This window comes from Dama dama, chromosome 17 (assembly GCF_033118175.1).
Source record: "Dama dama isolate Ldn47 chromosome 17, ASM3311817v1, whole genome shotgun sequence".
NCBI classification, from domain to species: Eukaryota; Metazoa; Chordata; class Mammalia; order Artiodactyla; family Cervidae; genus Dama; species Dama dama.
The window spans coordinates 51,664,605-51,690,886 of record NC_083697.1 but is presented as its reverse complement, the minus strand read 5'-3'; the positions used below and the strand labels follow the sequence as shown (position 1 = coordinate 51,690,886).

Here is a 26,282-nt window from a genome sequence, read left to right as displayed (position 1 = left end):
GCAACTCAACACAACCATATTTCAAAAGATAATCTTCCAGAAATTTACCATGCAAGAAATTCACTCTATATTTAAGGAGACAAAAGGAAATGATAGATGATGATAACATAAGTTGCTATCAAGAGGGGATATAAATATGATACAAAAGAACACAAGAGAATAAACATGTGATGTTGGTAAAGGATTTGCTTGCTTTGAGTAGATCCTTGAGTAACTGCCAACATCCATCTATGTGCAAACTAATAAAATATGTACCACATAAAGTGCAAAGTTTGGCAGACATCTGTGAAACAACAGCTAGTGGATAATGAGTTAACACATCCTCTGGAGAAAACCCTATTTTCTCTGACCTATTTGTAAATGAAGGATACAAAAGAAGATTCTATAAGAAGTGAAGAAAAAAATCTAGCTGTTTACCAGAACAGTCGATGACCTGGTCTATATCACCACCAAGCATGGAAGCTACACAAGGTCCAGAGAAGGACTGGCCAGCCCCTAAACTGTCCATCACCCCCTTCCTGGGACCGGCTGGAGCAAAACCAGAAGCAAATTCGTCAAATATCTTCCTGCTTCGAGCCCTGCTCAGCACAATAATATTTCTATTATTCCAAGCTCTTAGGGAAAGAAATGTACCTTTACCTGCATTTTATTTTGAGCCAAATACACTTTGGGCAAATCAAAAAGAGATGATTATTCACTGTTCCCCCCATCCCTCAGCAACATCTTATGGCTTAATTAAGAGAGTAACGACTCAGGGGACAGACAACATGTTTGAATTCTAAGCCAGCCCCAGCTTAGCACACTCCCTCACCAGGCAGGAATCAGGAAACACTGAGATCAAGCAAGCCCAGCTGAAGGTCACCACACGGGGGAAAGTGACCCCTCTCTGATTTTAAGAAGCGGCAGGGAAAGCATGAAGCAGCAGCTGTGGGTTCAGAGAGCTGTGTTGGTATTTGACCAGAGAGAGAGGGCTAGGCAGGTTATAAATGAAGCCACACAAGCAATACGCTCGGCGGGCAGTGAGAAGCAAAATGGGGTGTCCTTGATGGTGCAATGGTTGGGACACCACACACACACACACACACACACACACACACACACACACACCAGAAAGTATTCCCTTTAAAGAGATGTTCACAAATGAAGAACTGATTTTTCTTGAACGTAATTCGAACCTCTCTGACCTTCTGCCTTGAAGGCATCGTGTGACAAATCAGAGTAAGCCCACACCCCGCCCGGGCCAGCGGTGGGTGCCAGCTCTCAGTGGGAAGCCCTTCACGCTGCTCAGAATGATGGATGCCAGCATGGGTGCAGCTCCAGTTATTAGGCCTTGTGTCAGGATCCACAGAAGCCCCCAGAAGCCCCTCGACATCTATCACTGATTACAACATCCTAAGACAAACAACAGATTTCATTCAAATCAACTGCTCAATCGGGAGGCAGTTTTCAATTTTATTGCCTAACGAAGGTGGCTTAGCTGTGGTAGCTGTTGGAGGAATACAAAGTGGCCAGATTTCTGGTCCATAAAAAGGCCAGCATTAGAGTCTGCAGGAACGTGAGGTCGAGAAGAACGCTTCTGAAGATTTATGTGTCAATAAACTTAAAGCACAAATCAGGGAAATTGGACTCTTTAATATGGCTCTTCTTTAGAAATGTTTGTACAAGCCTTTGAACTGAGCCCCACCATTCAGTGTTGATATCGTGCAGTGTTCTCAAAGACTCATCAAATATTAAAAGCCCTATTCTGCAGAAAAACAGCACTTTACATGCTGAAAAGACAGAGTCATAATTATGCAAACTTCCCTTTGTTTTCCACCAAGAGAAACTCAAGTCTTTTTTTTTTTCACCTTACACATTCGATGAAAGATCTTTTCCTTTGTTGCAGAATCAGTAAGAAGCTGCAAACCCAGTAATTTCAACTGCATTCATCCTGGGCTCCCCCTACAGGACAGCAGTGTGTGAGCAGTTCGGGAGCATAGTCCTGAGGATTGGGTCGGATGTCAGAAAGGATGGCACCGGTCTCTTGGGGCTTCCAGTCCTAGGGGCTTCCAGTCTTGCTCTGTAGCAACAACAGGCAACCACAGTGAACATCTCTGTGGCCTGAGATTATCAGTGAAAGAGTTCTGAAGAAGATAGGAATTTAGTTAAGCCCTGAAGCACAGGTAGTATGTAGTTAGCTGTTTCCTATTTCCATATCTCTGCATCTTCTATTCCCTCTGCCTGGAACCCACTCTTCATCTCATCTTAGAAAACACCTATTTTTTCTTGAAGGATTTCAAAGTCTAAAGCCAGGGCATCCTCCCACCAGCCCCACCTCTCAGCTCAGCTCTTTCCTTTCTGCTCCCTCAAGTCCTTCAGTCTTTGCAAACTCTGTCAGTTACACGGTGAGCATTTTGACAGAGAGCCAGGTTGAACACAGGATTTCCAGACCTGGGGCAAGATGAGACTGTCCCAAGGTGGAAATGCAGACCTCACACTTCCTATAACAAGATCCCATTACCCAAAGGCTATGGTGTTGAAAATGCATGCTGCGTAAAAAAGTGACCTGCCTTGAAATTTTTCTTGAAACTAGAAAGGTTGTCAGAATTTTAAATGCTCCAGAGAAGGGTGGATTTTATGTGCTGTAATACTGATTCCATTTACCCAGGGTTAGAGCCACTGAAAATCTGGACAAAAAGATAGACCACATATCTCTCTTAACTCCTTCGAAACGGGTGGACTGAGGATCTGGAAGTATTTAGAGAGAGGGAAAATTCTCTTGTGGAAACAGAGGTGTCCACGAAGGCTTAGTGAAAGACGTTCCGTCTTAACTAAGGTCCAGAAGACAGAAAAGGAAGAGAGAGGAGGAGAGTAGTCAGGAAGGGTGTTTGGGAGGAGCTGGAATCGTCTAAGGCAAGACTGATCAGTTGTCCGGCAGGGTAGAAGTTATACCTGAGAAGGTCTGTTCTGACTCTGTTCTGACTTTACAGGGAGGAACCCACTCATGCTAGCAAGGGTGATTTTGCCTGAAAGTCAAAGCTACTGATGACCTTTTCTCTAAAGATCTTCCATGGGTGCTGCCAAGTTTGATCCAAAAGCTAGACTCCAAGAAGGATGTGGAAAGAGTATGCCAAGTAGTGGAACCAAGGTAAAATCCATCATTTGGATCTAAGAGTCAAGGCATTCAGTTCAGGGGTGGGGAGGAGTCCGGAGCCATAGAAGTAAGATAGTCTATCCATAGCAGAGAGAGGTCACAGCGGACTCTGCACGCTGCATGCAGAATAAGCCTGCCCAGTCAAATGGGTTCCTAACTTCCTGGAGGCTGTGTTGCCTGGGACCCACGTTCCACATGTAGCCTGCAGAACTCCCTGGGGGCAGCCCTGCTCGCCTGTCTGCCTGCATCTCCTTCCTGCCTCAGCCCTCCCCCAGCTCAGAGCGAAGAAAAAAGGTCCCCATAGTCACCTCTGTCCCTCAGCAGGGCCAATATTGGCACAGTGCTGCCCATGAGCCCTGAGAGGGCTCATGCAGGGACTGGAGGACTCGTCCATCAAGGAAACTGTACCGTCAAACACTGAATGGAGTTCTTCCAACTCTAACCTTTTAGGGAGTAATCAAGGTGATGAAAACAGGAGGGCTTAACTCCTACTTGGGTTGGTCCAAGGTGCAATTGCCCAAGCTTTCACAAAAGGGACCTGCAGGGTCCCTGTGTCACACTCAGCTTCAGGCAGATTAACCAGGACTAAAGAGACAGCACTTGGAAAACCTGAAGCCAAAACCAAAGAATTAAATCAGTGAAATATTTGTTGGTTGTACTTGAAGATAAAATTAAATACTTAATATCTGTCTGTGGCATACCAAAGCAAATTACATAAAATAACTCCAATGAAATATTTAATTAGTTGCTCTGAAATGGATTTGCTCCCAAACCATTAATCTAATTAACATACACAACTTCCCTTCTGCAGCACTCGCCTGGTTTCTATATGAGGCCAACACACAGCTCACATGTGTCTACTTATGTACATGTACATCTCTTAAGAGCCTCCTCCTTGTAGTACACACTATTTTTTGCTCCCTTGCTTCCCATATTTGTGGGTAACATTCAGAATCCACAAAACAAAATAAAGAAATTGCTCCAAATGAGAAACAGTCGATGTTTCCAAGTGCACAGAGAAAGGGGCTATTTTTCCAGCATGCATTGCAGATGCGGCAGCTGAATTCATGTGCACACACAAACTCTAAATGAACAGCCTGCATAATCGTGACAATTACACGTTGCAATATGTTCTGCTTCTACTAATCAACCCAGGAAGCTCCAAGAGGGGGAAAAAAAGAAGATTGTCGTTTTGTTCTTTTAAATATTGCAGCTTGAGGACTCTACCTGCTTACTGATAAATTTGACATCATTGGAAAAATACTGAAATAAATTTAGAAACAAAAATTATTCGCACTGAAAAATTAGATAATTAACATTTTGAAGGCGGCCGGAATGGGGATAGCTGAGAGAATGTCAGTACAATACTGCCATCTAGAGGCAGCTAAAGGAAACTACAGTTTATTTTATTTATTTATTTTTTTTAATTTATTTTTTTCCAGGTTGGTTTATTCCAGAGAAATAAAATAGCCGATAAGGATAGAAAAAGGAGATTCCTATTTTCCTACATGACTTAGAGCAGAGTTCTCCACACTTTTTTCACTTCTTTGGACTCTGGGGTATTTGGGAGGTTGAAGAGAAGGCGTGATTGCTGACCTGACGAGGAGGCTGCGACCTGGCCGGTCAGGAACCTGAAGAGGTGAGCGGGAGGGAGCTTAGCAATGACTCCGCCTCCTTTTCTGTTTTTATGTCTGTTTAAGGAAATCTGAAAATTTGTATTTGTATGTGAAATTTCCAGATGTTTTTAATTTGGCAATTTAAAAAAAAATTTAACTGTTCAGTATGAATACATGTCTGGGGTGCAACTTTGGCTCAAAGGGTAGCAGGTTTGTAACATTTGGAAGGAAAGAAAAAATACTGAATTCTGACCTGAGAAAGGAAGAGAGAACCTAGGGGGCTGTTACCAGCTTGGAAACGTATTAAAAAGGATTCGGCGGCCACACCCTGAGGCCCATCAAGTAGGAAGACAAGAGTCTAAGGTGACAGTGGCGTTCCCCCTCCAACTCTGCAATACAAGGACTTCTGTGGCATGAAGTCAAAGTGTTATTCGCTCAGTTGTGTCCAACTCTTTGCGACCCCATAGACTTTAGCCTGCCAGGCTCTTCTGTCCATGGAATTCTCCGGGCAAGAATATTGGAGTGGGGAACCATTTCTTTCTCCAGAGGATCTTCGCAACCCAGGGACCAAATCTGGGTCTCCTGCATTGCAGGAAGATTCTTTATAGTCTGAGCCACAAGGGAAGCCTGACTATTCAGAAGAGTGTGGGGTACAACAATGAAGAGGTGTTTTGAGAAGAAAGGAGTATGATAAATGCTGCTGGAAGTCAGAACAAGATAAAGTAGGGATATTCCTGGCAGTCCAGTGAATAGGACTTGAGGAAATACGCACAGTCTCACACATGCTAATGTAATGAGCTCTTCCGCCACCTCATCATACAGGGAAAAATGTTCATAACACTGAATCATTCCTGTTAGGCCAGTCTTAACCCTGGTTACAGCTGAGAAAGCTCCCCCAAGAATTGTGACCCAGGAGATGGGAGATGCCATGGGAAAGAAAGGAATGAGAGAAAGCTTAGGGGAAAATGCCCAAGGCAGAGAGAAACTGCCAAAGAAGGAAACATGAGGCTTTTGTTTTGATACTGTTTTCAAATCATTGCAATGAGCAAAAGTCATATAACTAACTACAGTCTCAATATCAAATAACGCAGAGAGAATAAAACCAAAAAATGGTATACAGAGTGAGGCGAAGCTCTGTGCTGTCTCTGTTGAGCAAATACATGTTTGCGGATAGCCAGCAAAACACCAGGCAAGGTGGAATGTTGCAACTGATTTGCACTGTTCAGTTATCTTGTACTGAGGTGCTCTTTGTGTTCTGTTTTTCCTCCCAATAAATAATAGCAAGTTTACACTGTCACAAAGAGAATCATGACATATGTTTTGTAATTTATTCAGCTGATTCCACACACTTCTGCTAAACAGAGGGCTGAGAGAAGGACAGTTCAAAACTGTGTTCACAAGACCCTAGGAGGAAGCAGAGGCATGTATCATCAGTGAAGGTGAAGGGGGTTGATCTCCTTTCCAATTTTCCCTCCTCTTCCTATTCTGATTTTTTTAATATCCTTGTCCCATCAATTTATGAAAACAAGGTGTTAAAATCTCTGTTTATAACTGTGGCTTTGTCTAGTTCTTGCTTCAATTCTGTGATTTTGCTTCACGTATTTTAAAGCTGTATTATGCATATCTCTATATATTTAGGAGTTCTGTGCCTTCCTGATGAATTAATTCATCATTATGAAATGTCTCTATTTATATGTAACAATAATCTTTGTCTGAAAGTCTCTCTGTGTGAAACTGATATAGACACAGCAGCTTTCTTATGCTCACTATCCAGGGTGCATTATTTCTCATCCTTTTTTCACTTTCAAACTACATGCATACATATATTTAAATTGCTTCATTTGTAGGTAGCATATTGTAGAGTCTTCCATTTTGTGCAAGCAGTCTCTATCTCTTAAATGAAGAGTTTAGTCAATTCATTTTAAGTAATTAAAATGATTGGGTTTAATTCTACTATCCCGCTATTTGTTTTCTATTTTTTGAATTCTTCTTGTTTGTTCCTATGGTTTCTCCATTTCACCTGGCTCATTCTCTTTGAATTAATCATATTTCAAGCATTCAGTGTGTTACTTTCACTGAAGTTTTAGCTATATCTTGGGATGACACTGCTCATCCATGCTAATTACATACTGCAGAGCGTTCACATTAAACCACTTCCTGTGAAATGTAAGATACTTGCAAGAGAATAATTTCATTCTTCTCCCCTGAGCTATTAGTGTCATATATTTTATTTTACATGTGTTATAACTTCCAAAATGCAACATTACCTTTGCTTTAAAGTGCCATGTTTTTTAATAAAGTTAAAAAATTGCGCCTTTATATTTATCCACATATTTATCATTCCCAGTGCTTTTTATTACTTTCAGTATATCTGAGTTTTCATCAGTATCATTTCCCTTTAGACTAAAGAACTTGCTTTAGCATTTCTTATAATGCAGGTCTTCTGGCAAGAAATTTTCTCAGTTTTTCTTTCATTTTAAAAACTCCTAATTTAATCTTAATTTTTGAAGAGTTTTCAGGCTGGATACAGAATTCTTGGTTTGCAGAGTTTTTGCTTTCTTCCAACATTTTTAAAATGTTGCCCCATTTTCCTCTGGACTTCATTGTTTCTTATGAGAATGAGTTGTCATATGCATGATTACTCCCCTTTAAGTATTTTTCCCCTGGCCATCTTTAGATTTCCTCTTTATCTTTGGTTTTCAAAAAGAATGACTGTGATGTGGCTAAGTGTGGTTTTCTTTGTACTTGTTAGGAATTTGCTGAGTTTCTTAGACAGATTAATTACTTTTCTACCAAATTTTGGAGCTTCCCTGGTGGCTCAGGTGATAAAGAGTCTGCCTGCAATGTGGGAGACCCAGGTTCGATCTCTGGGTTGGGAAGGTCTCCTGGAGAAGGAAATGGCAACCCATTCCAGTATTCTTGCCTGGAAAACCCCATGAACGAAAGAGCCCCGAGGGCTACAGTCCATGGGGTCACAAAGAATCGGACACAACTGAGCAACTAACACACACAGCAAATTTTGGAAATTTTCAGGTGTTGTTTCCTCAAATATTTTTTTCTGAACCATTCCTTCTCTTTCTCAGACTCTTAATGGACATTTTAATATCTCTCACAGGTCACTGAAGATCACTGAGACTCTCTACATTAGTTTCATATTTTTTCTTCAGACTTTTTTCTTTTTACATCTTTCTTCTTCAGATTGGATAATTCTACTAATCTTCCTTCAACTTCACTGTCCTTTTCTTTTGAAGTCTCCAATCTGCTGTTAAATTCATTCACTGAACCTTTCATTTCTGATATCACGCGTTTCAGTTATAGAATTTCCATTTGGTTCTGTTTTATTGCGCCTATTTCTCCACTGAGATCTTGTATCTGCTGACTTACTGCATCCACCTTTTTTTTAATAAGTCTCTGAACTTTTTTTTTTCATTTATTTTTATTAGTTGGAGGCTAATTACTTTACAATATTGTAGTGGTTTTTGCCATACATTGACATGAATCAGCCATGGATTTACATGTGTTCCCCATCCTGATCCCCCTCCTGCCTGCCTCCCCATCCCATCCCTCTGGGTCTTCCCAGTGTACCAACCCTGAGCACTTGTCTTCCAAACATTTTTATAATGGTACTTTTAAAGTCCTGGTCTGCTAAGTACAATATTTGGGTCATATCAAAATCTATTTCTTTGACTGCTGTTTGTCCCCTTGATCAGAGGTAACACATGTTGCAAACATGTCTAATAATTTTTATTGTACACTGGACATTGTGGATGATATTTAAGGAGTCTGGATTATGTTATTTTCTTTAAAGAAGGTTGGTTTTGTTCTGCAAAGCAGCTAATTATTGGGAAATTTTCTTACCCTGTTAGGGTGGTTCTGCCTCATATTTATTCTTAGTCCCAGGGTACGGCTTTTACTCTATTGCAGGCTTTGGCAAACGTTATCTATAAAAGCCAGGCAGTAATTAACTTAATTCTTGTGAGCAATGTAGGGTCTCAGCTTCCTTTTCCATCTTTTCATCTTTCCTTTTCTTCCAGCTCCTGCTGCTGCTGCTTTTGAACAACACCTTTAAAAAATAATAATCACTCTTAGCTCATGGGCCACACTAAAACATGCCACAAGCCAGATTTGGCCATAGCTTCTAGACCCCTACTTTTGGGCATGGTCCCTCTATCCTAGCATGTGGCCTTTATTAGCTCTCAACTGAACCCCTACAGTGCTTATTGAAGACGTTCCCTTTGGGATGGGTCAGACTTCAGTGTCTCACAGCATGGACACCTGCTAGCTCATCACTGTCACTCTCCCCTAAGCCTCATGAAGCCTCACCTTGTGGATGTTCAGCCAAGCTCTCAGCTGAGGACCCAGAAGACACCTTTACGGTCCACGTCACCCTCTCACAGACACACTGACACATCACTAACTTCCAAGCTGACACCACTCAGACAACTGCAGATGGCAGCAGGGACTGAGTCAGGATCTCCAGGACTTCACTGCGGTCCAGAAGCACCCACTTTGTAAAAGCAGATTGCAGACCTAACATCCAGTGCAGCAAGTATTAGTTACATGGGCGTGAATGAACTGATTGGATGAATTGTGATTATTTGTACTGGGATAGTATTTCTTAGGGCTTCCCTTGTAACTCAGTCCGTAAAGAATCTGCCTGCAATGTAGGAGACCTGGGTTCGATTCCTGGGTTGGGAAGATCCCCTGGAGAAGGAAATGGCAACCCACTCCAGTATTCTTGCCTAGAGAATCCCATGGACAGAGAAGCCTGGCAGGCTACAGTCCATGGGTTGCAAGAGTTGGACATGACTTAGCAGATTATTTCTTATTGTGAATTGGTATTATTTTTAATGTTCTATTTTTTATGGGCATATGATGAACCTCTTTCTTTTGATCAATGCCTAACCTTTATTTTAAATTGGGGATTAGAAAACTATGGTCCATGGACTAAACCCAGCTCACCACAGGTCAAACCTAATCTATGTGCCATTGCTTACATGCTATCTGTGGCTTCTTTCAGGCTGCAATGGCAGATTTGAGCACAAAATTTGTGGTAGACCCATGGTGTGCAAAACTGAAAACACTTACAGTCCAGTTCTTTATAGAAAAAGTTTGCTGATCCCATTTTAGACTATGCTTTTGCAAACTGAAATGAACCACTCTTTACAACATTGTCAAAGCTGGTGAGGCAAAATGGAGCAAAGGAATCAGCAGCAAAGACACACAGGTGGATGGTTCCGGATGATGATGAGGTTTCACAGTGTGAGCAGCATTGGTGTCTGACATTCAGTAAGTAAAGGCCTGGTGTCCACCTCTCAGAAGACTTTGGGATTGGGTGTAGGGACAGGCTGGTAAATATAACTTCACTGAGGAATATACATGTGACACTAGATTCTCACACATTGGTAAAGTGTATGAAGTCCTTTTTTCAAAGAACAGTGCTTGACCTACCTCAGATATTCTATGTGACCCAGAGGCTGAAGACCATAAGGAAGAGAAGAGTAGAGATAACCAATAGGTACCCAGCTCTGAGATGGGGCCTTCACCACCTCACCTCACTTAGTACAGCAAGAGTGAGGGGGGCATTAGCATCCATGCCAGCTTCTCAGATGAGCTGATAGGCTCTGGGAGGATATGCTATTTGCCCAGTACCACAGGTAGGAAATGTAAGGGCTCATACTCAGAGCTAGCAAGACTCCAAATCCATTTTTATAATTTCTACAGCATTATCTCTGGAAGGATAAGGAAATAAGGGAACAGGATTCAGGAGAAGGGAGAGAAGTGGAAAAGACACTTAACAATTTCTCAAGATGTACATTTGAGCACCTTATTTTTTCCAAAGGGGGAAGAAGTATTAAGACAACCCCTAGAATTGCCCTTTATATCTCAACTGTATATACCAATGTCCATATGAAGATAAAAATGCCCATGAAGATAAAAATAATGAGAACCCATAAAACAAACATAGACTGGAACTACAAAGAGGAATGCAGGGCCTTTGTATCTGTTGTTCCCTGTAGCCTTGCCTTAGAGTTTCCTTTCAACGTATTTATATTCCAAGGAATTTACATACCTCACTTCCTTCATGTTATTACTCATACACCAGGTTCCAAACACTGGTCTTCCTGAGCATCCAACTGAAAACTGCAGACCACCACCTCAGTCTTCACTCCACTCATCTAACATATTACATAGTTCATTTGTTGATTGTATCCCCCACTTGACTGTAACCCCATGAGAGTGAAGACTTGGCTTTGTCTGGTTTTCTTTTTGTTTTGTTTTTTCATTTTTGTTTTCACTATTGTACTCCCAGTATCTAGAACGGTTCCTGGCACATGATAGAAGTGCAAACATTTTGTAATAATTTTATTTATTAAGCTATTTTTGGTGCACTGGGTCTCCATTGCTGCCTGAGGGCTTTCTCTAGTTGCCGGGAGCAGGGGCCACTCTCTAGTTGTGGGAAACTCTTAACATTTTAAAATTTATCTCAAGGTCAGGCAAGTGCCCAGTGACCTGTGGCAGACGTTTCTAATTCTTTCCTTAAGATCCAACCGCCTTCTCTATCATCAGTAGAGTTGTGTCTGAGAGCAGCAGCAGCATACCAAACATAAATAAATAAACATTAAACCATTCTATTTCCCAGCTTCTCTTGTGGATGATGCTATGAGCCACAGTCCTGGCTGATGAAGTGAAGAGGGGTGTTACTGGACAAAGCTTCCTGAAAAGCTCTTTACAAGGTAGTGGCGTCAACAGGCATGCACTGCTTAGCTTTCGCCCTCTTCCTGCCTGGCATGGACGTGTGATGTGAGAGGCAGTGCAGCTGTCCTGGGCCATTAGGCAGCGAGGATGGATACAGTGGAAAGAGGGAAGGACCACCACCTGGACCACCTTTCTCTGGACATCCAATCCTAGGAGGGAAAATAGAGCCTCAAATTTTTGAGCCATTATTTAGTCATGTTTTCTGTGACTTGAAGCTGAAGCATTCCGGTTAAAAACCACTAAGGTCAGAATTGCATTTCCTGCTTTCCCCTCCTTCAAATCTAACTCTGCTGTGATCCATCTGCGGGAAAGTTAGGCATGCGTGGCACCCACTCAGCCAACAATATGAAGATTACAATAGCTGTTTAACAAGGCAGTCAGTCATGGCAAGACAAATAACACCCAGCACAAGACTGAAAAGCTGGCTGCTTTTCCTGTAGAGACTGAGCAAAGGTTGGTTTCGCTAATATTTTCCTGACCAGGAAAAAATTTCAAAGCAAGTAACAGAGAGAATTAAATGTGGAGAAGTCCTTCAGTTTACAGGCAAGGAATACAATGCATAGACACAGTCATTGTTCCCTGAAACAATCAGGATCATCCTGGGATATAGTTTTAAAATGTCAATTGAATCCCTAGCAAGAATTAAAAGAAACAGGAACTCCCAAGATAGGTCCCCGCAGCATTAACTTTGGGAGAGCTAGTGCTGACTTGCATGCACGCTGAGAATCACTGCTTCAGTGGTTTCACAGTGTAAAACCTGTGAAGGGTTGAGTTTATCCTCCCTAAATTCATCTGTTGACGGTCTAACCCCAATTGTAACTATACTTAGAGACAGAGTCTTGTTGTTCAGACACTAAGTCATGTCTGACACTTTGTGACCCCATGGGCTATAGCCTGCCAGGCTTCTCTGTCCATGGGGATCAAGAATACTGGAGTGGGTTGCCATTTCCTTCTCCAGGGAATCTTCCCGACCCAGGGATTGAACCTGCGTCTCCTGTGTCGGTAGGCGAGTCCTTTACCACTGAGCCACCAGGGAAGTTCAAGGAGGTAATTAAGGTTCAGTGAAACCACACAATGGGATCCTAACCTGATAGGACCTGAGTGTTCCCCGTCTCTCGCTCCCCTCTCTGCCCTGTGAGGACACAGCAAGAAGGCAGTTATTGTCTACAAGCCAGGAAGAGGCCTCACCAGAACCCAGCCATGCTGGCAGCTTGACCTGTTTCAGCACCCAGAACCGTGAGAAAATCAGTTTCTGTTGTTGAAGCCCCCGGTCCATGGTGTTTTGCCACAGCAATCCCAGCTATTATAATACAAACTTCTAACCAAAGGGAAGTAGAACCACCCTACCCCCCAAGGCTCCCCGTGACTCTCCCGTGGCTTTTTCTAGAGTCCCTATCGGTCTCCTGAATTACCCTGCTAATTCTCACCCTTGTATTTGTCTCCCTCCACTTGGAAACCAAGTCGCTAAATATTTACTATTTGATTTAGTGACAGGTGCTAAGAGGGAATGTAAGGATACATAAATCAACAGTGTTTACCCCTCAAGCTATCTGGAAGCAATAGAAATGTAAATAAATTTAAGAAGAATCATTTTCCCCACACTTAACCCTTTCAATGATTTCCCACGGTCTCAGGAGCGAGTCTACCGTCTTAAATATGACCTGCAAGGCATTGCTCTCTCTGCGCTCTCTCGCTTCATTACAATCCAGCCTTCCTTCAGTTTCCTGCACACACCTGATGCTCTTCCTCCCAAGTCTTTCTATATTACCACTGCCTGGGCAATTCAAAAACTTGGATCTCCTTTGTCTGTTTCCTACTAACTCTGCAGGGTTAAGCACAAAATCACTTCCTTGGCAAGGCCCTTCCTGCCCTTTAATGGAGTTAAAGCTCATTTCAATACCTGCCTGGCTCTGTGACCATTTTCTTCATAGCACTAATAACTAAATGTGCTAAGTCACTTCAGTCATGTCCGGCTCTTTTGTGACCCTGTGGACTGCAGCCCACCAGGCTCCTCTGTCCATGGGATTCTCCAGGCAAGAATACTGGAGTGGGTTGCCATGCCCCCTTCCAGGGGATCTTCCTGACCCAGGGACCGCGAAGCCCACATCTCTTACATCTCTTGAATTGGCAAGCAGGTTCTTTATCAATTGTGCCACCTGGGAAGCCCCCTAATAACAAACAGGGTGATTTAAACAGCTATTGATGGATGTGTTCAACAAGCAAGGTGAAGTCTATGTTTATCTTCTTGTCCTGTGCTCAGCACTCAGCGTAGTATAGGCTCTCACTATATACTTACTAAAAGAATAAGATCTAATGATTCAAGGATCCCATTAATTACCAGATATGTAGAACAGTCATTAAAAGCTCAAGTGAAGAGCAGGACTGGATAAGCTAAGCAACTGCACAGGGGAAACGCCTGAACAGAGCCTGAAAGGAAGGAAGCCGGCCATTCTGACACCATTTCTTTTAGGCCTAATCAGACAGCACTCCTCATTCAGTGAAAGTTAGTCATTTAGTCTTGTCCGACTTTGTGACCCCATGGACTACCGCCGACCAGACTCCTCCGTCTATGGATTCTCCAGGCAAGAATACTGGAGTGGGTTGCCATTTCCTTCTCCAGGGGATCTTCCTAACCCAGGGATAGAACCCAGCTCTAAATATACATCTCACAAAGAAAACAGACTCACCACCCCCATGCCATCTTGGTCTCTTCCTTCTTTGGAATCTGCATTATAAGACAATGGAAATACAGCCATATCATGCTCATTTATATGAGGTAATAGTCTCAAACTGCCTTTTAATCATTAAACTTGTGAATGCCCTAACAGCCTAAAACTTGAAGGCAGCAGTAATGTCTGTTACTCATTTATTCATTCGTCAGGCATGTAATGTATTCAGTGACTGAAGTTCCAGTCCTCCGGACTTCAAAGCAAGATAAGGCAGAGTCCCTGCTCTTAAGCAGTTCAGTTTATTGGGAAAACAAATCAACAGTTCCATATATTAATAATCTGATGTGACAATGCTAGAATAAACACCAAGTTCTGGACATTCACAGAAGTGGCCTATCAGGACGTGTATGGAAGGCTTCCTGAGATACCTGAGCCGAGTTAAAACTTTAGAGTTTATGGTCCAAGACTGGAGCAGACATTCCAGGCAAAAGCAGTAGCCTGGCTTTTCAGAAACCTCCATGCGGTTCTGTGTAACTGAAGGTTACACGTGGTTGTATCCTCGTGAAGCCATGAGGCTAGAGGAGCAAACAGGCCCAGAACACCAAGGTCTTTTGCTAGTTTAGGTTTGTACTTTATCGTATAGGCAACAGAGAGGCATAGCGAGATTTTAATCAGAGAAAAATCCATCCTGCAGCTTGGAAAGCTCACCAAGTGGATGAAAGATGGTAAGGCCCTTTAAAGTTAATAAGATGAGAAATGAAGAAAGCAAGGCCCCGAAGCAGCAGAGGCATTAGCTGAGATGTTCAGGAATTAAATGAACAAGATTTGGTGATTTGACAATAAATGCACCTTTCTGCTCCCTACTTGTCCTCTCCTTTCCCAAGGTTCCATGCCTGGTCGTATTCCCGGGTTCATTGTCTTACCTTTATACTTTATAGGTCAAAGGTAACCTCTGGCTCACTGCTGCACCCAGGCTTTATCCCCCACCCACCCTCAACCAGCCCCTCTTTGTTTTCATTTCCTGTCATAGTACTTTTTGTCTACAGATGCACATCTTGTGTTAATTGAAAGCTTTTTCAAGGAGCAGCACCGAAGTTGAATAGCTGGTATTTCAAAAACAAAACAAAAAAGCCCCATTCTTATTCTAGAAACCTTTTCCAGTTCCTAAGTGGCATTGCCCTTCAATCTCCCTCTGATCTATCAAATCCCAGGGACTGAAGGTATGTGAGAGAGTCCAGAAGTTATGTTCTCACACATGGAAAATTAGCCCATGTGGATACTTTAGAACTAAGATGCTCCAATTAAAGAGGTGATAGACCTCTACCAGAAATAGACACTAGGTATTCTCAACAGAACCACAACACTGGAAAGGCGGCTATGTCACACAACTATTTGAAACTAAAATGTGGCAGTTGGAAGCAAGACAAGAACAAGTCTGACTCAGGTAATATTTCTTAGAGCCCCGCTTACAGAGGACTAGAACCTGCCAGGGCAACCAGGCAGGATGTGGGAAGCGGAGGCTGCACACTCCTGCTGCTTGAAAGACGGGATTTGGAGGGGCCGAGTCACTGTGACTCCCGCCAACTGCTCAACTGCTCTCCTTACCTGCCTGTTCTCTCATTTTTAAAGGCAAACGAAGATGCTGCAACTTAAGCAGTAAAAGATCAGGATAATGGAGACCTTGATGGTCAAAACTCTAGCTCATGAAGGAATCCTGAGCATTGCCTCAATCCTTTCTCGCAGATAAGAAATCAAGATCTGGACTGAGCCCTCCCTATAATGTCCTACCTGGGCCCACAACAGACATTGTCATGAATAGGACCCCGTGGGTCAGAGACCCGTAGATAACCTCAGGAAAGCCCAATGATGAGACTGAGGCAACATCTGAAAACTGGCCTGAAGCCCTCCTGATACCAGCTGAGAAATGTAAATCAAAACTACATGAGGTATCATCTTCCACCTGTCAAAATGGCCATCATCAAAGTCGACAAATAAAAACTGCTGGAGAGGGTGTGGAGAAAACAGAACCTTCTTACACTGTTGGTGGGAATGTAAACTGGTGCAGCCACTATGGAAAACAGTATGGAGTTTCCTGAAAAATATGAGTTAGCAAAAGATCAGATCAGGACTACTTGGGTAAATCTGGAGTGTCTTTCAACAGACTGCTTTGTTTTAGGGTCGAGAAGGTAGGGAGGGAAGTCTCTCACGGCACTATCAGGCCTCTGTGCAGCAGTTCAGGGTTTCTCTCTGGTGAACAACTTATCCCAGAATGAGCACCCTCACGGCCATCACAAAGTGTTTTGCTGGAACTCAACAACTGCAAGCTCACTTGTTGGAACTAGACTACTAGTTAGTAGAAGCCCCTAAAACTAACTTGCCTTTGGACTTGGCATATTTCAGCCATAGCAAACCTCTCCACATCCTTAGCAAATTAACACCATCAAATTACCCTTGATCTAATAAATACTTTTGAGTTACATAATCCCTCTTCCCAACATTTGGTTTGTATTTCTATTACTGCCCTTATGTTAGGGTTTATGACCTGTCTCCCCTATTAAATATCAAGTTCCTTTAGAGGAGGTACCTGTCACATTAGCCTCGATACCTCCAGAGCTTATCATAATGTTTGGTGCATGGTAAGCAATTAGGTACTTGTTGAATGAATTATGCAGATTCTGAATACTTCTTATCTGCTATTTGGGGGAGGGGGGACCTAGCCTCTCATTCAACACCTAAAAACAGGAGAGCAGTAAGACTAAAATTTAAAGGTAGGTTTTCTTCAGCTTACTTTTTAAAAATAAACATGTAAAATGCTATTTGATAAAAAAAAAAAATTCACTCTTCTAGTTAGTAAGTAAAGAATACAAGAATAGCATTTGAAGACTGTGTAAAAGATTGAGAAAAACACTAGGACCCCAAGAACTTAATGGGCAAGGGACATGAAGAAATAATTCACTGAAATTAAAAACACATGGCATAAAAAAAAAACTTTCCATCCACACTAGACATTATCTACCTAGTAAAAAAAAAATACTTATTAAAATAGTGAAGTTTTAACCAAATGATAATTCAGAAATGATGATATGAAGTAAAAAGGCACTTGTACACTCAGGTATTAGAGGAATATAAACACAGCTACATGGAGGAAGAACTTTCAGTCACCCTCAAGGTTATCATGTTAAGACTCCATGTGTATACACACAAATATATATGCATGTACATAAACTAAGTCTTTATGCTTTTCTAAAAATATGTATTCCAAGGAATGAGAATGTTCATTAGAATTTGTGCAGTATGACTTAGAAGTTAGCATAAGTCTACCACTTGCTAATGATCTTCAGCAAATAATTTTCTGGACTCAGTTCCCTCATCAGTAAAATGGTGATTTTCAAAAAAGAAAAAAAAATCATACCTACCTTAGAAGGTTGGTGTAAAAATTAAATGAGAAAATACAGTAGCGTTTAGAACAGTGCCTGTCATACAGGGCACTCAACAAATGTTAAATGTTAGCATTCCATATCTGGAAACAGCCTAATGTTTAATAATAAAAGAATGTTTAAAAAGATAATGGTAAATCAATACAAATGTTTAAAAAGATAATGGTAAATCAATACAACAGCTATCATACAATCATTAAAATGTTGCTCCTGAAATCATACAATTACTAAAAAGTTGCTCTTAAAGTGTTTTTACTAATGATGGAGAAATGCTTATATTAAGTAAAAAAGTATAAAGATATATAGTATGATTTCAATTATGTAAAGTATGTATCAATATATAGAAAATGATCTAGTAGAAAACATGCCAAAATATTAAAAGGATTACTTTAGGCAGTGGAATTTGACCTGCTTGGTCATTTTTCTTCTTCATACTTTTCTATCATGAATCATTTTTTATAAGTAATAACTTTTAAAATCAGGAAAATACCATAGTTTTTATAAGCTTAATATAAGGTTACAAATAGGTTAAGTTCAAAAATTTATACTAACATCCAACTCTTCATGTGTAAATGATGTGATATGCAATTACTGTGGCTTTCCAAAACTCAATTATCTTTTGAATTTACGAATATGGAGCATTGTACTAATGCAAAGTAAATAGTACAAGCAACATGGAGCAGCAACAAGTATTCCTTGGTTGAATCTGTTTATAAAAAGTGTATGAAATCTAGCACAAACAATGCATTCTCTGACTTAAGGCAGCCCACATTCTACTTAGGTTGGCCTGTCCCACTCCCAATCACAAGTTCTAGCATCCAGGTGTTTCTGATCCAGAATCCCTGGTAGCCCTGAACAAGTGGGGGCCTTGCTGGGCGTTCCTAGAGCCCTTCCTCCTCCCAGCCCCACTCCACACTCTGTAGCTTTTACCTTTTCTATCCATCAAACTGAAAAGTTATCATTCCTTCTGCAGTTTCCAAAGGGAACAACTTCTGCCTGGGTGTAAGAAGAAGAAAGAAGATATTCCCTCCATTCTGAAGAAACTTTCCAGAACGCTTTTCAATTCTTTATGCAGTTTTTCCCCTTCCTCAACAGCTTTCGGGCCTATGTTCCTCAACTCTTGACCTTTCAGGTTAACTTACCTTATAATTAGTCCAAAACACTATGTCCATTTCAGTCAAATTATTTAACTTATACCACTGTCTACTAAATATATAAATATCTGTATATATAAAAATCACTCAAGACCTTAACAGTTTTAACAACTGCATTAAAGTACGCAAAATTTACAGGAGTTGTTGGGAAACTGTTCATATTCTAACTAAAGTACTTCTTTGGAGTAAATCTCAAACGCTGATTGTTTAATCAGCATTTTCATCTAAACAGGACTGAGTTGCACATTACCAGTTACAGCCATAAAGCTGAAAAACCATCTAGTTAATATGCACCAAACATCCACCCACACTGCATTAACCAGATCATTTTGACTGAATTTTTAAAAGAATTTGTTTAAGCAGAAACTCCTCAGATACTAATGTACTTTGTTGCTCCATGTGACAATCTTCATGGTAAAAGTTACCTTTATCATATGCTATCATTTTAACAAACTTTACAAATTAATACAACACAATCTAAATGCACCATAAATTTATATTTGTTAATCTTGATATTAGAACATTTAAACATTTCAAACTACATAAAAATATGACAAACAATATAAAATAGAGAGAAATTTGTTGACAACTTGCTTTCAAAACATCACTATTTCTTATATTGCAATTAAGCAAGAAGACAGTTTACACAGCTCTCCAGAAAACATATAGTGTTATAGTGGAGTGTTATCAACAAAAGTCAGCACAGTCCCACACAATAATGTCTGAGATTTATTATCTTTTCCACAGTACAAGTTTTTCACAAACCATAAATCCTTTGCAGTTATTAAGTCTGTAAACAAGTGCCTGAATTCCCACATTCCCCCACCTCAGTATATGCTTGTGAATGTTTTAAGTCCGTCAATCAAGTTTTTTAACTCTACTTGTGTAAGGAATTAAAAGCCTTCTCTCTTTAAATTATTTATATTTTATCATACAGCCTGCAATGCAGAAAAATCACAGTGAAAGCCCTGGGATAAACAAAACAACATGATCTTTACAGCAGGACTTGAAACTTACAATGATAAATGCATTTAAAGAAGCATCCCATAATAAAAGCACGGGTTTTCATTTCCAGAAATCAAGTCAATTAGAAATTCTAGGTTCTACTTAAAAACCCATTTTGATCTAAAAGTGAAAACAGTCCCCTATCCGTAGTCATTTTATAAACTCTATACAGTTTCACTTGCAGGGATTTTTTTCCAGTCTGGAAAACAGTAGTGCAATTAATTTTACTCCTTTAAAGTTATTTCAGTCCAGGATGTAAATAGCTCTGTGGAAAGATAAGAAGATGCTCTGGTAAACAAGAAACTTTTGCAAGCCCATGCTGGCTTACTAGTCCATTAAAGCTTGTAAGTCCATAGTGGCTTTCAACAAAATGTTGTATATACATCACTAATAACAAAGCAGAAATAAATAGGCAAAAACGACTGTAAACTGTCTCATCTCTTAATGATTTTTCAGTAATAACTGGCTTGACAAATTGATTATATAGTCATTTAAATAAGCAGACAGTAGACAGTTGCCCTTAAGGACATTCCACTATGGCATCCAGTCTGGAAAGCCTCAACGGAGTTACATTCCTAAACTTAAAACAAAAAAGGGGGAGTGAGGATGGGAGATAAAAGTTTAAAGATGTCAAAGATGTGAATGGAATTCCACCAAGTCAGCCAAGCCAGTTCACTTAGATTTCTTCTTAAAAAGGCTTTTAATTTTTGATGGCTTTTTGCTTTTCTCTCCATTATGGCAAAGGTCATGTGGGATGCTGCTTATCCTGGCAACACTTGGGGCTTCCTGCACTGGCTTGCTGTCGTTTCCCGCAGAGGAACACGACGTGTGGCGAGGCTTAGGCACGGGAATGCCACTGGAGAGCTGGTTCATGCTGCACGATTTTTCAAGGATGCCATTGTACACTTTGCTGGCAGGACTGAAGATCATGCTCTTAGTTTCTGTCAGGCCCACGCAATCAGGAGAACCCCGCGAGATGTCTGCAGTTATGGGCGAATCTCCTCGCGATGAATCCTCTAGAGAGAGCTCATCTCTTGATATTTTTCGAGGAGACAACGTTTGGTATATCTCAAGGCTTGAAGGAGGAGACTGTTTCCTTCCAATGGAAGAATTTAAGGAGTCACATTCTGAAGCTGTGTCTGGCACTTCCCTGGATGAGAGAGAGGCAAAGGTAAAATTCTGTCAGTATGTTCTTAAGGGTACCAGCAGATGTTCCAATGAATCCTAACCAAAACAACTTCCATAGTTTAAGCTATCCTTCTGGACACATTTCAACAAAATTAGAAAACTGATACTCTAAATAATATACTTATCAAAATTCAATGTTTAATTTTTAACATAAACTATGGTAAACAATCTAGAAAACATTATAACTGAAGTTACAACTCCTTCAATTGTTAGAGAAATGAAAACATTTAATTTTTATGGACTTTTATCATTTAGCTACTTTTGTGTTTTGTTTCCATACTGAAAACTTTTCTTACGAAATCATATATTTGACATACAGTTGAACAGACAAATTATAGTCACTGCCTCTCCCTTTATTTTTTAGTCATTAAATTGACTGAATATAGCTTCCTAAGGAAGAAAGAAAAGAATATACTAAGCTAAAGGATAACCTCTCCCAAGTTTAAAAAAGAAGGGAAGAGAGCTGAGGTACATCGGGGTAGGGAGTGGATGGCAGGTGAAAGACAATGATACAGTGCTATTTAATAAATTCTCACTTTATTCCTCTGTGATTTCCCTCAGTTTCTCCTTAGTTGAAAGAGAAATAAAGAAGACTAGGAAAATAAACTTTACAACCCCAAAGCCCACATACAGTAAATGCTATCAGCTATTCCCTCCAAATAAGCCTCAAACCTACCTCCTTCTGCCTGTCCCGCTGCCACTATCCTTCTTCCTGCCCTACCTCAAGGACTGCAGTAGCTTCCTGGCTTCCATTCTTGCTCTTTCCTCTCGGTGACTTCTCTGAACAGCCCTTAAAGTGGTTTTTAAAAACTCAACCAGAGCACATCATTCCTTTGCTCAAGAAACTTTCCAACGCTTCCTCACTCGCTTAGGCTAGAATCCAGAGTCCTTGCCAAAGTCCTCTAAGACCGGGACGGTCAGGCCTTCGGCTGTCCCTCCGGCGGCACGCCGTACCATTTTCAGCCTCGGCCCGGTTCCTGCCACATGCCGATCTTGTGACTCCCTCCAGGCTGCTGCTCTTCCTGTTCCCTCTGCCTCATCTTTCTCCCCTCTTCTTCTCTGCATGGCTTACTTCTCCCTGTCACATCACTGCTCAAATGTTCTCTCCCCAGAGATGTCTCCCCATTCACCCTTTACAAAGCCACTTTCTCTCTCCTTTTACTTGTCTTTGTTTAGCTTCCCAGAACTTATCACTAGGTAAAATACTTTATATTAACTTGTTTACAGTCAGTTTTCTCAGAAGAAAAGAGACTGAATGAAGACAGGGAGTCTTACTAACTTGTTTTTTCCTGGAATTGTGACAAGCTAATGGGGACATTTAATAAATAAGGGAGGGAGGAAAGGAGGGAAGAATAGGGATCATGTTATATTCATTTTTGTATGTACCATCCAGGTGAGATGAACAGCACTCACTCTATGAAAGGACTGACTACAAAATGGAAAGCACAGTCAAGGTAGGATCAGAGTAAAAAAAAAGTAACTGGCAGAAGAAATAAGGTGAGAGAAGGAAAAGAACCGAAGACAGAAAGGCAGGAACACATATGATCATAATCCACCAGCTGGAACTAGGCCAGGACCTTGTCTCACCTGTCTTGGCAGCTCAAGTTTTTAGCAAGTATACAACACAGAGCAAGGACTAAATTCACATTTACAGAGTGAATGAAGTAAATCATCTCTCACCTTGGAAGACCTATGATTACTATCATGATTCACATTATGAGATGCATGTTTATGGCTTCTGACATATATCTTAATATCATACTTTAGATACATATTAGATTGCTAAATGTATTTAGTCTTTCTATGAACTTTACACATACATGTATGTGCAGATTGTCTATTACACCACAAGCTCTCAGAAGGCAGAGAATCTCCTGGGAAAATAAGAGATTTTTTTTTTCTTTCAGATATTTTTTTTTTTTCATTTATTTTTATTAGTTGGAGGCTAATTACTTTACAATATTGTAGTGGTTTTCGTCATACACTGACATGAATCAGCCATGGATTTACATGTGTTCCCCATCCCGATCCCCCCTCCCACCTCCCTCTCTACCCAGTCCCTCTGGGTCTTCCCAGTGCACCAGGCCCGAGCATTTGTCTCATGCATCCCACCTGGGCTGGTGATCTGTTTCACTATAGATAATATACATGTTTCAATGCTGTTCTCTCGAAACATCCCACCCTCGCCTTCTCCCACAGAGTCCAAAAGTCTGTTCTGTACATCTGTGTCTCGAAAATAAGAGATTTAAATGATGCTTTCATTTTATACAGTTACATGTACTACATACTTTTTCAAAAGCTTTTACAACTTGATAATGGTAGTGCTAACAGGGGGCAAGAGGCAGTTCAGACAGGAAGAAATGACTCAGAAATCAATCACTGGTAAGGACTTTTCTGCAAGGCTTCTTTCTGGAGTAGATTTCCATTAATCAAACAGCATATATATATATATATATATCACCATTCCTAGAAGTTGTTCAGTTTCCAGAATCAAAAGCTGATTTAGTTAAAATTTTATGAATTTACTCTTTATTCTGTTATGTGGTTTGGCTGCTTTGTGTATGAAATTCTAAACTAGGTTAAAAATATTCCAAAGTCTAGTTTCTAAAATCTAAATAATGTGTAAAAAGAATACTAGTCTAAGTTAGGAAACCTAGATTCCTGTCCTGGTCTTGCCATTAATCAGCTGTACAGCCTTGAACAAATCAATCCGATCTCAATTTTCCTGTCAAAGTAAGAGAATTTTATTAACTTCTAGTATTTCTTCTAGTTCTCACATCGTAGTTTCAAAACAATAATAACCTGAAGTGTTGCTTCTTCTGTATAACTTAGTTAGATTTGGAATATAGATCCAGTTCACCTTAAAATCTCCCATTTTTTCTACAACATATATTCTTTGGAATGTTGAACTTAATTGTATATACAATTTATGTCATTTTTCTACCTTTTTTTCTCCATATTGATATGTAGTTGAATTTATGTAAGTTTAATGCATGTATAACAAGACTTAAAGTAAGGTTTAAATGAGTGTGTACATGTAGTAATGTGTAGAACATGAAAGATCAGTAAATAGCAAATGCTTTATTTATTATCATTTTGTAAGGATTCTGGTGGTTCAACACTTAAAAGACTAAAATAGAGAAAAGGACATTTTCTGAATCTAAATTCTTCTCATATTTATCAGCGAGCTGTGAATTTCTGACAGTGCTCTTTCAAACAAGGACTGAACATTTCCATCACTGCAAAAAATTCTAGACAAGAATTTTAATTCTAGAGTTTTCCTACCAATTTCTGTAAGCCACACAGAATTAGTTTTGTCAGTAAAGCCATCTTACCGGTGACTACAGTTACACTGCAAAGGCTAAACCAAAAAAGCTAGCTATAAAGTATTAACCAAGCAAAGCTGCATCAAATTCTCAGTAGTAGTGAGGATACAAAAGTTGTTCTATCTCTTTAGGAATATGCCATACTGATCACCTGCTAATCATACATTTTACTTCTACTGGTAAATAAAACAATGATATGTTAAAAAAAAAAAAAAAAATCACATGATAGAGAGCCACCAGGGCTCATAGAAAATGTCCAGCCCATTCCCTCTGGCTTTGTTTCTCTCAGGAGAGCAGTAAGAAGTCAGGCCACACAGCTATTAAGTGGCAGGATCAGAAACTATTAACAGTTTTCCTGTCACTTATTCCTCCTCCAAAAAAGGAATATGGTTTAGAAAGAGAGATCCCCAATAACACGAGGTCTCACTGGACTAGAATACGCTGCCACTATATCCATTTATAGAAAGGAAAAAGGAGCTGTTGTGAATATAAGTTCCTCCTTTAAGTTCCTAAACCTTTAGCATCTGAAACTGCATGCTTGCTACCAAGTACTAGCATGCAACAGAACAAATCATTAAGTGGCAACAAATATTTTAAAACCTGAGTCATTCATATTTAATGTGTCTTTGTGCTCAAGCATACTGAGGTTCGTGCCTTTACAGTTTACATACAGAACTGTTCATTAGACAAGTTTATATTCTGAGACGTGAGTCAACTGTGTTCAATGGCCTCTAACAGTTATATCTCAAAATATCCTAGGTCTGCAGTGGGCAGATTTCTAAGATGGTTCCCCACTTCCCAGCCCTGGTACACACACATCTCCCAGTTAGTTATGAATACTACCATAGGCGCTGCTATGAAGGGATCTTGCAGGTACAATTAAGGACCAAATCTGTTCATCTTAATAGAGAGAGATTACTGTTCAGCTAAGCCTTTTAAATTTCAGTCTAGAGATCAGAGATAAAGGCAGGCAGAGATTCAAAGCAAAGGAGGCATAGAGGCCACACATGGATGGCAAGGAATAGCGGGCAGCCTTTGGAAACTGAGAGCACGCACAGAAACCAGCACCTCAGTCCTAGCACCACAGGAACCAAACTCGGCCACAACCAGGTGAACTTTGATGAGGCCCCGCAAGCTCCAGGTAAGAACAAAGCCCAGCCAACACTTTGATTTTAGCCTTGTGAGACCTTGAGCAGAAAACCCAGCCACACCAAGCTTGGACTTTAGCATACAGAACTGACAGCTAATAAATGGGGTGTTGTTAGAAGCCACGAAGTCTGTGGTAATGTGTTATGCAGCAACAAAAACTTAATACCACACACCACTCCTACCCACCCACCTCCATCCCCCTCTTCCTCCCACCCACCCAGCCAAGCACATACTGTACTTCATTCATTGCCAATACCATTGCTTTTCTGCAGAGAAGTAGATGGCCTCCTCCTCCTCTTCATTCCGATAAAGAGCAGGGCAGCTTGACACTGAGAGGATATCTGGATCAGGGGAAGGCAACGAGTGCGGCGTGTGCGGCGCGTGGTGGGGCGGCCGCGTGTGTGACGGGTGAGGAGCGTGTGCAGGAAGCTGAGCTCGCTGAGACTGCGGGGAGGACGGCATGATGCTACGGCGGGAGCGACACAAGCTGCTGCTTCTGGCCAGTGACGCGGCAGGTTTAGCCATGGTCCCTGAAAACCAAGCAGAAACAAATGACAAGGCTCATAAAACCCAATGCTCCTTTTCACGCACGCTGCACAGACACACTGGGGAGAACTGGTGGTCCTGTCACCAGCGAATCCACCACCACTGCAGTGAGCAACTGTACACGTATTACCATCCTCTACCACCTACGATTCTCAGGAATGCTAAGAAGTAAAAAAAAAAAAAATGTAACAAAAAAAAAAAAACAGGTCTAAAAAATAAACAGAAGTGAACATAAACACTTGAGGTTTTAATATAATGACTGACATTACTAACCTAAAAGCTTAAATATTTACCTATGAT

The 26,282-nt window shown here is 40.8% G+C and overlaps 1 protein-coding gene across 4 annotated transcripts in view; it reads right to left on the bottom strand.

Annotated features, from left to right (window-relative positions):
* Positions 1-19,246: 19,246 nt before the first annotated feature.
* The window catches only part of STIM2 (stromal interaction molecule 2), a 167,667-nt gene continuing 160,631 nt past the window's right edge, over positions 19,247-26,282 (bottom strand). For all 4 annotated transcript variants that reach the window (XM_061164510.1, XM_061164511.1, XM_061164512.1 and 1 more), the window contains 2 exons: positions 25,693-25,966; positions 19,247-20,923 (listed from right to left, as the gene is read on the bottom strand). In XM_061164510.1, the coding sequence (XP_061020493.1) occupies positions 20,446-20,923; positions 25,693-25,966 (752 nt within the window). In that variant the 3' untranslated portion in view covers positions 19,247-20,445. The remainder of the gene's footprint in view (positions 20,924-25,692; positions 25,967-26,282) is intronic.